The sequence below is a fragment of the Saccostrea cucullata genome, unplaced genomic scaffold (genome assembly GCF_032062105.1).
Source record: "Saccostrea cucullata isolate Sc308-1 unplaced genomic scaffold, CSIRO_AGI_Scuc_v1 ctg2416, whole genome shotgun sequence".
Classification (NCBI taxonomy): domain Eukaryota; kingdom Metazoa; phylum Mollusca; class Bivalvia; order Ostreida; family Ostreidae; genus Saccostrea; species Saccostrea cuccullata.
In genome coordinates, this window is record NW_026941000.1 from 35,790 (window position 1) to 49,053 (window position 13,264).

General features: G+C 31.1%; 1 protein-coding gene across 3 annotated transcripts in view; it reads left to right on the plus strand.

The window, feature by feature from the left end:
- The first annotated feature begins 315 nt into the window (after positions 1–315).
- The window catches only part of LOC134256901 (multiple epidermal growth factor-like domains protein 10), a 33,367-nt gene continuing 20,418 nt past the window's right edge, over positions 316–13,264 (plus strand). For all 3 annotated transcript variants that reach the window (XM_062739583.1, XM_062739581.1, XM_062739582.1), the window contains exon 1: positions 316–353. In XM_062739583.1, the coding sequence (XP_062595567.1) occupies positions 346–353 (8 nt within the window). In that variant the 5' untranslated portion in view covers positions 316–345. The remainder of the gene's footprint in view (positions 354–13,264) is intronic.

A 13,264-nucleotide genomic window follows, 5' to 3' on the forward strand; every position in this document is an offset into this window, starting at 1 on the left:
AACTTTCGTTCTTAAACCAGAATGAGATTTCTTAAAAAAAAAATCTGCTTATTTTTTTTAACCTTTTCTCAAGTAGAAACTATTAAAGGTGTGGATTTCAAGAAATATGCACACCTAGTAGGATACATTACATATATGTACAAAATTATTACTACAGTGACTTAAATATTAAAAACAAAACATCCTTAAAAAACTTTAATTTTAATTGTCCTTATTTTTTTTTACTTTAGAAGGAAATGATACATTACAGGCACGCGGTCAGAATATACGTTTCACACTCAAATGAAATCATAATAACATTGTCTGTGACCATTAATTGCGTTGTCAGTATTTGCAAGCGATATAATGAGAAGGTGGAATGCTTCATCATTTATTTTTATCGTTTATTTGCCTTGCATTACAAGCTTTTTATAAGTAGAATTCAAAATAATATTTGATGCATAATGGAGTTTAATGTCTATATGTATGCTTTCATTGTACGTTTTTTATCTTTCAGAGTTCCTCAATGTTTTGTCGGAGAAATTTATGATCTAGAAACCAATTCATGTGTAGGTAATACGCACGTACAGTTGTATATATGAGATATGACTCGAACCATTTTAGCCTTTATATAGTTTAAACATTATTACATGGGTTCTTTTAAAGATGTATGATAAAAGAAAAAGAAAATGTCTTTCTAAAGTAAATGCATGTTAAAAAGAGCGCCAAATGATGAGATCTGAAAATAAAATACTCACTGGAATTTCCTACAATACTTGAACATTTTAAAATCATACAACTTCTCAAATAAGACCTTAAATCAAATACACGTAATTGAATACTATAAGCCGACAACACCAATAATACTTAAACACCTTAAAACAAGTAATGTTAAGAAGAAAGAGTAAAAGCAAGATTTATAATGATTAATACGTAAACGTACTTCTTCTTGTATATGTAAGATTGTGCAGAAGGATATTCTGGACCAAATTGTTCTATCCGTTGCCCGTTCCCTGGATATGGTAGAAATTGTCTGCATATTTGTAGCTGTGCCGAGGATGAATGTGATGCTGCTACCGGATGCAAATACAGTACAATGGGTATAAATACGATTGATTTTGTTTATTTTTAGTATGATAATGACAAGTCAGTTACATTGTGTTGTACTCTAGACTTTTTTTTATTTTTAATGTTTTCCAGAATTGAAGTCAGTTTAAGGGTATATTTATTTAAATCTATCAAGAATTGTTAATTTGATGAGGACCCACGGCAAATATCTAGAACGACTCCAAGTATCTTTTGTTTTGGACGAAGAACCGAAACTGAGACGAAAATGTATGTAATAACGGATGATATTGGTGTGGATGTTCTTTCATCTCATCATCCATCACAGCTGAATAACTTTCAAAGCACTGATTTACACATTGGTATTATGAAAACAAACAAAAGAATGTATCTAGGGAAACGGGAATAGGGGTTTTATCAAGTGCACTGATTGTCCGTGTTATTTTGTTTGGTGTGTTCATTTATTCAAAAAGAAAGTATTGCCAAAAGAGCCATGAGGAAAGTTATGAAACTCATTATGAGGACATAAAAGAACTTTAATCAAAGTGCTCACTAAAGTTTACTTTTACTCTTGTGATTTCTGTAAGCTAATTACTGACAGGGTATGCATTTAAACATAGTTACTTCCAAACGGTGATTAAATATGGTACATAAACTCTATTCAGTATTAAGGTATGGGTATAGATTCCTCGTCTGTGACAGCTATATAGTGTTGTGTTCAAAACTTCAATAGGTTTCAAGATTTTCTAATAAAACTAACTATTAAAGCACTTTTATTACAATGTTAAAGGGAAATGTTTTCAGATATGAATATGTTTTAAACATGTACTTATCTGGATGAATGGAAAATGTGTTATGAATTCAGGCAAGACAACGTCATTTGCATCAACTGAAATATTATCACATGACAGCATTATAATTAGAATATATTCATACAAGTTCAAATCTTGTTAACAATATAAGAATGTTTTTTTTTATATCAAATTCATATGATTGCGCCCATGTGAAAAGGGTCCTTATGGCAATTTTTATGCATTTTGGGTTTTTCACGGATTCTGATAGAATAAGGTTAGAAGTTGTCAAATATGAATTTTTATGGTCCTACGTCTACTCTAAGTAGGTTTTTTCTTCATTTTTATCCAATATACTTTAACAGGTTAATAATGACGTCATGTTTTTCAACAACGTCAAACGTTTTCAGAGTGAACGTTAAATGATTTTCTTTGTAATTTTACAACGGTGACCAATAGTTTTATAATATTTGATATTTTTCCATGCACATTATTTTTATCTCATTGTCTCTTTTAATTGTCAATAATTATTTAATAGTTATATATATTATGGATTCATCAGTGGTGTATAGTATTATAGGTGAGTGTTTGTTTTACATTTCATTTTTCTATGACACCAGGGGGAAACCTGAATACCGGGCAACATCCATTCATTTTTTTTGTTTTTGGAACAATTATTTTCTCAAACAAAATATTTACAGGTTATCCATGCAAGAGTCATTTGATAAGCCTGTAGAATTCATTTGAAAATTATTTTAATTTAAACGTTGCTCTCGATAGGTCAAGATTTCAGCATTAACGATATATCTTTAGTTACCATATATGTGAAAATTATTTTTTTAATTACATCATTACGCTACCTAAATGCTACTGCAAAGTGAAAATTTATTTGATTTTTCTTTCTTTCTAAATTCTATATAAAGAGAGAAAAATTGTGAAGTGTGGTACATGTAACATGTAATTACGATACACAATATAGACAGTAAAAATAACAAGCAAATTCAAAGAATTGTGGTCCCCCGCTTTCGGTGTCATTGTTGGTGAGATGTTATTTTTTGTGACGTATTGTGTCTAATATGAACACCCTATCATATGTCATTTATTTAGAAATTATCACAGAAGTTGATTTTTTGAAGGATGAAAACCCTAATCCCTACCGTTAAAAAATTATGCTATAAAAAGTTGAAGTTTTTTAAAAGTAGGTCAACTCCAAGGTCAAGATCAAACGGTCAAAGTTGTTGATATCCAATGAAAAGTCTTCTCACAAGGATAACATATGTGAAGTCTGAAAGCCCTAGCCCTTACCGTTCAAAAGTTATGGTCAAGGTTAAAGTTTTTTTCATAAGTCCCTACGTAAATCTTTAAGGTCAAGGTCAAAAGGTCAAGGTTGTTGATATCCAATTAAAGATCTTGCCACAAAGAATATATTTGTGAAATATAAAAGTCTTAGTATCTACAGTTCGAAAGTTGTGACCAAAGTTAATTTTTTTTAAAGTAGTTAAAACTCCAATGTCAAGGTCAAAGGGTAAAAGTTGTTAATATCCAATGAAAGGTCTTCTCATAAAGATTATATTTATGAAGTATGAAAGCCTTAGCCCTCACCGTTCAAAAGTTATGGTCAAGGTTACAGTTTTTTTATAAGTACGTAAATCTCAAAGGTCAAGGTCAAAATGTCAAGGTTGTTGGTATCCAATGAAAGGTCTTTTCACAGAGAATACATGTGTGAATTATAAAAGTTGTAGAATCTACTGTTTAAAAGTTGTGACCAAGGATAAAGTTTTTTAAAAAGTAGTTAAAACTCCAAGGTCAAGGTCAAAGTGTCAAAGTTCTTGGTATCCAATGAAAGGTCTTTTCACAAGGGTTACATATGTGAAGTACGAAAGCCTTAGTCCTCACTGTTCAAAAGTTATGGTCAAGGTTAAAGTTTTTTCATAAGTACATAAATCTCCATGGTCAAGGTCAAAAGGTCAAGGTTGTTGGTATCCAATGAAAGGTCTTGCCACAAACAATATATATGTGAAATAGGAAAGTCCTAGTACCTACCATTCAAAAGTTATGGCAAAAGTAAATGTTTGGAATTTTTGTGTTAAAGTGGGTCAAACTCCAAGGTCAAGGTCAAAAGGTCAAATTTGGTGGTACCCAAGGAAAGGTCTTTTCACAAGGAATATACATGTGAAATATGAAAGTCATAGCTCCACTTAATCAAAAGTTATGGGCAAGCTTAAAGTTTTTGTGACGGACAGACTGACAGACGGACAGACGGACAGACAAATGAGATTTAATGTCCCCTCGCTTTCGCGAAAGCGGGGGACAAAAAGGAAATTCGGTTGATTCACTGCATCTATAAGGTTGTCTGTCTGCATTAGGTCAATAATGACACTGCTTTTTTGAAAATATAAAGGATACACGAAATATTTTTCAGTCTAGTAGTAAAAATATTTTAATATTAACCAATCAAAAGATGGACATTTTACAAACAAATGAATGAGTTATAATCCGCAATCATTTACACAATAGATAAACCCAGAATTAACATTTGTAGGATTATGTGTATGTTGGTGAAGGGGGGGGGATTTAAATGGCAGAAACTAACAATTCTTGTGAACACGATTCAGTATTGTTAATCATGTATATAATGATACCCTAAAATTAAAAAATCTGGTTTTATTTTATGAAATGGAGGGTTTTAGAAGCACACCCATAGAATTAAGTTAAAGATGCCATTTACGGTGTATATATATAGCTTTTGTTGGGGTAGGGGTGGGTTAAAGATTAATAACATGTAATTGTTTATGCCTAAATATACAGTCAGTTGAATATGACTGTTTTGTATAATATATTTCCTGACAATTGTCTGTGAACTGGCTGAGCTTTGAAATGTCGGATTTTTGTAGGGATGTAAACGTCATAGAAAATCATCATATTATTTATGACCTAATTAAACAAAACCCCCTTCATTCTAATGTTGTTTTCTAATTTTATTCTATAATGTGAGTTTTAGAGAGTATGAATTCCATTCCGGTCCTGTGCCCAGGGACGTAGCAACAGGGGTGGGGGGGGGGGGCAAGGGGGCCGGGTCCTTCACTTTTTTCCCCAACCTTACTTATAATATAGGAATTGATAATTGAAAGTCTGGTTGCCCCCCCCCCCCCGCCACTATTAGTGATGTACAGAAAACGTATCATAAATATTGGTACTGAAAAAATTTGGCCTCTAACCCCCCCCCCCCCCTTCCCCACGAAATAGGATTTTCGACTTTGTGCAACATTAACCTTTTTTTTTTTGCTTGTCAACTTTTTCGGGGAATTAAAAAAAAAATTCTCTGCCTGCCCCCCCCCCCCAACTTTCAAAAACAATGCCACCTACCTGGTGCCAGAAGCTTGGATATGCTAAGCTTTGTAAAGCCTACATGTTACGGATATATAGGACACCCCCACCCTCATCCCCTGCACTGCAGCCAAAAAACAAAAAACAAAAACAAAATGCAAGCATATTGTTGCGGTTTTATGTCATGTATTTTCAGCATTGAATTTTATTTTCTGTTAGCATTTACATGTAGAAATAAAACCCGACCCTGAATTTATAAAGATTTTTTATCAACCAAAACAAATAATTTTTTGAGGATTTTTAATAATATTTATCCATAATTTGATGGCAGGTTAAACAATAATTATTCCACACTGATAACTGCAATGAGATTATAATTTTAGTGATGATTGAGTTTTTAGCATGATAATTGATCTGTTAAGAGACATTCAATGCCGGTCGAGCTTTTATGAAAGACAAAGTTCGGCATGGCTTAAAGAATTAATTTGCAGATAATGCTTAAAATATTTGAACTCCGTATGAAAAAAAAAACACGTAAGTACCAAAGAGTTACTTGTATATTAAACTTGGAGATCTTGAAAATAAATAGCTATATACATATATATATAGTTTAGAGAACAAAAATGATTATTTCTTTCATTTATTATTTCATTTGTTTTGAAAACTCATCTTTTTCAATAGAGTTTCACACTTCTCAATATTAGTTAAATAGATTTAATATAAATATTTTTATCTACCCTACATCCTCTCTCTCCCTCTCTCTATCTCTCTCTCTCTCTCTCTCTCTCTCTCTCTCTCTCTCTCTCTCTCATCAGATTTGCTTGACCAGCTCTATTAAAGTTAGAACATAAAGAACTTTTTTTTTCAGTCGGATGTTTTTTGCTTGTTTTAATTTCTCTTAATTGAAGTGTCTTAGTGAAGAATATAAGACAAAACAACATTTTTAAATTTTAATTTATTTAATCATGATTATAAGGTAGACACTTTACATGTTTATTATTTTTTTAAAAAATGCAATTTGTCATGAAATTATTTCATGCAAAAAAAGCTGTAGATAAGAGATTTGAAAAAAAAAAAAATTAAAGTCTGTTCAATTTTGCAGTTTTCCTTTTTTTCCTTCTTTGTTTTTCCTTTTTCTACATTAACTTTATTCCCAAAGTACAACAATATTTTTTTTTATTTAAAAATTCATAATTATGATGACGATTAAAAGTTTTTTTTATTTGGTTATAAAATGTGTCTTTTATAATCCGAGAGAAAATTCATGCGAACATGCAGCTGAAATGTGAAAAAGTACGCAATTAAATAATGAATGTCCCTGTCTGGTACCCCTGTTACATCGATTGCTGACATCAGAGTTATCTCTCCTATTTTTATTTATAGAAAATACAAATAATCTTGACTATCGTTCTTACACATTCTTGCTAGATTTGTAAAAACCGTGGAAGATGTATGTTTAGTTTCAACATTTGTACAAACAATTTAACAAAAGTTTAAGCAGTTTACGCCGATGAATCAATGTTTACAAGTGATCGACGCGATCGTGATGTGTATTTGAGAGAGGTGGAGCGGATCTCAAAGAAGTAGGAAGACAATTTTCCTATGCAATATTTTTTTACGATATACCCTGTCTAAGATGTATTCTAAAAATGGTATGAATATGTAAATAAAATTTATCTAGAGTATAAAGGTTCAATATGCTATCAGAAAACACCCTGTATAAAGCGATAAAAACTCTGGATGCGTCAAACGTCAAAACATGTGGTAAAAAAAAAATCTGCGTCGAAGTTCACCGTCAGTCTGCAACGTCACATCTTTATGACGTTATTTCTCTGTTTTAGCAAAAATGCCATAAGGACCCTTTTGTCATGGGCGCAATCATATTTTTTCATATATTTCAGGACAAAAGTAAAGAGTGAAAAGATAAAGTGTCTTTTATGTATACATATGTGAGATTCTCCTGCTTTTCTTAATACTACTGAAATTAATTTAGTACACATAAAATGATGTGATTCATAGAATAAACATAATGTGCACAGTCAGCTTCGATTACTTTTCAAAAAGGTTTATTTTCTTTGTAATTTAAGAATAAATAACTATTGCTAGAATTTAACTGGACCGATTTAAGTTATCGTTTCAAGCTGTTAATTAACCATAAGTGTTCTAAGTATAAAAATATTTTTAGACATATAGTATAGTATTGGAATATCAAAACATTCACCGTATATATTTAGTATTGTAAAAAAAGGATAGCAAACCCTTTCCAATTTTTTTGATTTACCTTCATATCATAGCAATATTTGACAAAAATGTTTCAAAAATAAACCCAAATGCGCATCTGAAAAACGTTTTAACCCCCTTCCCCGCAGTCACTTATTTTAACGCATATGTCATTTCCTATTTCTAACGCAAAATCACGCATATACCGTTTCCCAGCAATCACGCATTTTCACGCACTTTAAAAAGTTCATTTAATATTATATTTAATGCCAATATCCTTCTATTTTATACTTGCAAAAATCTCATAACATAAGAAAAGTTGTATTTGTAGTAAAATATTACGTCATGATATTATATACGCTAAACTTTAAAGAAACGTGTATCATACGATAATGTGCTTGCGGGGAAATGTTAAATTTCTATGTTTCCGCTGACGATGGTTTTCCTTGGGGTGTCAATTTCAAATGTTACCCTCCAAAACAGGCACCATTTATATAATAATGCATAACAGTTTAGTAAGTTGCAAAGAATTAAAAATCGAAATTCTTTTCAAACTTACACTATTCAGGGTTTTATATGAATGAAAAATGGATCGCAAAGCTGTTTTTTTTTTTAATTTAAAATCAATTATCTAAATAAAGTCTGTTACCATATCCTCCGTAAAATGGAACAAAAAAATCCTAGGCATTCAGTTAAAGAATTATTTATTGTTTCATTTTCCAAATCACAACTTAATGTTTTGTTTCAATGAACAAAAAATCAATGTAGAATGAAAACGGTTTTAATTGAAAAATGGAAGAAGTCGTAGAACGTCAAGTAACAGCAGTTATAATTAACAACAAATTTTTTGTTGAAGTTCATTAAATCTCAATAAAAAGAGAAGATGTATATGTAATGGATAAAAAAAGTATGTAAAAAACTAGCGAAGAATATGTGTGTACTAAGCACTGATGGATTTTGAAGGATGGAGACTGTATCAGCTGCAGAAAAAGACAATTTGTGAAAAAAAAAACGGATCTGTAAAATAATAATCTTATCAACACATTTTAACAGAATGTAAGGTTGTCGTAAGAAATATGCCGCTGCTAAACACTGTTGCTGATCTCGAGAAAAATCCGTTATGTCATCAAAAATAACACACTGCCAAATAAACGATAGATTTTCCCGTTATCTCCAGATAATGACAAGGAGCACACGGATGTCACGGGTCAGCAGGAGATGCTCACTTCTCCATGGTACTTGATCCCACTCCTGATCTTTAGGGTGTATGTGTTTGTGCTGGTTCTTTTTTGTATTGTTTAATGTACTTTTGAGTTTGAATACTCTTCGTTTTCTGTTTGTTATCTCCATATATTTCATTCTCTGAAAAAAAATGTTTTTATGATACTTACTTTGTAAAAAGTATTATTTATAATATATTATCATTAATAGTCATACTTCAAAAATGCTTTCATTGAATTACATTTGTTTGAAAAAAAATGATGATTTATCTCAATATTACTCAATACTATAAAATTTGAAAAAACGATTGTTACTCTACAGGAAGAAAGCAGAATAATCAGGATTTCAAGGGTATTATGCATTGATTAAGTACTATATACACTATGTTTTATCGCTGAGTCTATTACGGTAAACCATTTATTTTGAAATATGTAATAACATATATATTTACCTCACTCACGTTCTCGAATCCTTCTATTTTGAGTAAAAATTATAAGAGGTACAGAACTCTTTTAGAAATATTTTTTTATGCGATTGAAAAAATAAATATATAAAAACACGAAGATAACATCTTCATTACAAATTATGTCACTTTCAAATGATTTAATAAGATTTGATATAATAGATCTTTCCTTCCGAATGAAATATTGCATCATATTGATATAGTAGTTATCAGATGACTGTGATGTGATACCATAAGCAAATATTTAAAAAAAAATCCCTCAAATATCTGAGATATATATAAATTATCTGTTTTCGGAATTTTTTTTTTTATGTATTCAACTCTTTTCAAGTATTCTTCCTCTTTTTCGACAAGAAACTTAAATAAAAAAAAGAAGAAGAATGTATTGATAATTTAAGTGCCTTCTCATTTATGAAGCTTTAAAGATATTTCTTTATCGTTACAAACATCTACACTTGGAGCTTCCCAGCATATGTTAATATTTTCCATAAATAGTATTTACTTCGTACTCTAATGCTGGACCTCTTTGTGTGTTTTTCATTGTAACTTTATCAATGATAATTATGTATAAGAATCTGTAAAGCAAGAAATTAAAACCCATACTTGTAATGTGTTATTTAACACTTTTTAATAAAAAAGATGTACATTTATAAACCCTAATTATATAATATTTTTCAACAGTTTATGCATGTCAATACTCAATAGCATTACATGACCCTAAAAAAATATAAAAATAACTGCTTCAATAATTCAGTAATTTCACAAATACATGTACGGTTTTCAATAGTTCCACAGTACCCAGAAGTATTTTCTACTTTTAAGTTTTCTGTCGAACTTTATTGGAGTAGCTTAATTTTCATAATCTTCTTGAAGTTTTAAAACAGACAATTAAAAATGCTGTTCTGCAAAGAACAAAATCGCTCTTCATGTACATTGACTGTGATTCTCACTATTTAATGTCTTATTTCACGATTAAGCATTTAGGTCATCGCTCGTGGATTGGGCAAGTCATCATATTGATTTATCTCTGCATTCATTTCTACTTCGTTTTGTAACCCGCTTATTATATTTATTCCTTGGTAATGTTCTGTCGAAAATGGAACCTGGATATCTAAGTAATCAGGTGATCTTTCTTTCATTTGATTGCAAAAACGTATCAAAAAAATGGTAATAGTCCAATTAATGGCATCTTAACAAGCATGACGATAAATCCATAATTTGGCAAATAAAATCCATCTTTTCCTGATTCAAAAACTTTCTTATCCATCTCTATTTCCTGCGGAAACGGAAAATGTATGTTCTACTTGAGTCGTTTGGAGATGAACTAGCCTTATCTAAAAGATTTACATCTTGATTTAAGTTCATAATCTCAAAATTATAATAATCAACATACTACAAATTATAAAGAAAGGTAAAGGTTTCCTTAGTGGTCAAACTTGTAACCAATCCCACCCACCCCCCTTTGTGTTACACGATTAATTATACAGGAAAGTTTGTCAAAATCAAATATTATTATATAGATCTTTATTTATCTAATTGATTTATATTATTGACGATAAAGAGAGAATTAATTCAAGTTTAAAGCATGATCTTATAGTTAAGTGGGAAAAACAGATTAGATCTATTATTTGCACCATTTATAACCAAAATGTTCAGAAATATATATCAACCTAGTCATTCATTTATGTTTGTATAATCTGTCCTCAACATACATTCAGGAATAGATACCGAACATTTTTTTTAATACAGCAAATCGTATTGAAATTAACACTTGTTTCCTGATTTAAATGCGCTATGTGCTTGTTGATTAAATACTAATAATCCTATCTGTTATAAATATTATTCTGATGCTAAATCATTGCTTTTTCAAACCTAGATCAATGCAAGTTGTGCAATGGGAATTATCAACAAGCTTGCAGAAGAAATCGAAATAGTTATTAAAATTTAGCATTCAATGGTAATGCTGAATCTGTTAATCCATTTCTTTTATGCTTGCTGGACACTGATATTTTTTATGGGCTGATGCCTTTTTTATCAAAATGAATTCTCTGTACTGTATACCACTTGCAAAACATCGAAATGTAGGTTGGCCAAAGACTTTCAACCATTTACCTATTGTAAAAAATGAACAGTCTCTGAAGTCTGTACAATCTAAAGGGTACCCACTTGTCACATTGCAGTAATATTCATTACATTCACATTCCTTCTGACAAAGGAATCCGTATGCAGGGAATGGACAAGGAACCACACAATTAGGTCCTATATAACCGTCAGCACACTCTGTGATGAAAACAAAGTCCTCGGATAACACAACACAAAATATTTTGCTAAGATTTAAATACTAAAAGTGATGAAATTGAAGTACATTAATGTGCACTTGCACTTACTTTGAAACTAATTTTTAATACATTAGAGTAAAAAAAAATACTTACTTATACAATCATTGATCTCTGCAGAGAACTGGTACCCGTCGCAACAGCCTCTATACAATGAACATATAAACATGAAAAATGTATCATAAAGCTCAATTATTCCTACATATACTAAGAACATATCCAAGAAAGAAAGACTATGTTGGGTCAACGTAAGTAAATGGTTGTGCTTGGCGAATTGTTGTAGTCGAGTAGACGACCTCTGTCTCAGACAAAAATTACCAGGTCAATCCTCTATTTAATACACGACAACATTAGTATTCTAACTTGTCCAAACGTTAGTCGAACATTAGCCAACTTTTCTTCAAAATATTCCTTTGTAAAGTTTGTGTTGTTGTCCCATCTTTTGTCGAATGTTTGTAAAGCATCCATAAAGAGAGTTTTTGATTAAGCCGGAAACTATACATTGGACCAGCGCTGGCGAGTGAGTTCTTTATTTATCGGTAAGTGGAAGGAAGGGAGTAAATTGGCAATATATTGAACCAAGAGATGCATTGTAGAATACGCATATACGTTAGGGGCATAATGTTGGGTGAACAGTTACCTAGTGTTTCTTATACCGTTTCTGAAAAGGATTATTAAAGTTAGTATAAGTATTCTGGTCCAGTAATATCATTTGCAAAAATGACACAATAGTTGTTCTGGAAACTAAATTATTGATGATGTTACATTACGTAAGGATAAGATTGGAACAATATGATCGTAAGATAATCTCATTGAAAATCTTCCTTAGACTCTGTTTACTATGGATGCAAAAACCCTGTTTAGTAAAAATTTTTCGATTTCATGATATTTACTTCTTTAGTATATTATGGATGCTGAATTAGGTCATTTTCTTAAACATAGTGAGACAGTTCAATTCAATAATAATAGCATCGACAAATTAACAACTTTTGCTGCCTTAAAGTAAAGGAAATAGCACATGATTGTTTTTTATTCTACTCTACGAAGGTTATCAGTTTTAAATTCTGAGATGCAAAATTTGAACCCCAGCATGTGTCTCAGTAGAAGTTTAATCATAACTAGAAAGTCTGCTATTGCAAGCAATAGCGTATGTCGTGCCGAATTGGACAAGACTTTCATTTTTTGTATCACTAATACAATACCCATTAGCTAAGCTTGGACAACCATCACTTCGTATCAGTCCTTTCAGTACTTTGATTTAAAAATCAAAGTTAAAGTTTTCACTTTCCCCTGGTTTCCATGGCAATAATGGATTATTTGAAAATTTTAAATGCGAATCGCACAACTACAATTACTTATCACTAAAATAAAAAAAAGTTTCATGACGAATGCTCAAGGGACCAGAGAGAACACTCGCGGAAAAAATTCGTCGCTTTTTGCAGGTTTCCACGGTAACGGTAGCTTTTTGAACCTGAATGACCTTTGCTGGGAACTCAGAAAGAATGGATGTGTACATGGTGAGGACAATCCTCCGCTCTGAGAAAAGACAATATTCAATTCTAAAGGTTCATGAAAGCTATATTTCTCAAAAGTATATGATTTATATCATCTTTTAAACATTTAATTCTGTGTTTAATTACCTTAATATTTTACTAAATTTATTTTTCACTGATGCTTTTAATATACTTGAAAAAAAAAAACAAAAACAAAAACAAAAGAAAAAGCTTCTTTTTTGATTCGAACGCTCCATAGCGCAGGGTTTGGCGCAAGACCCACCGTGTTTACCACTACGTTACGAAGTATATGCATTATCGACGTCTGTCAGTGTGATTTAAATGAATTGGTTTGTTGAAGAGTATTTT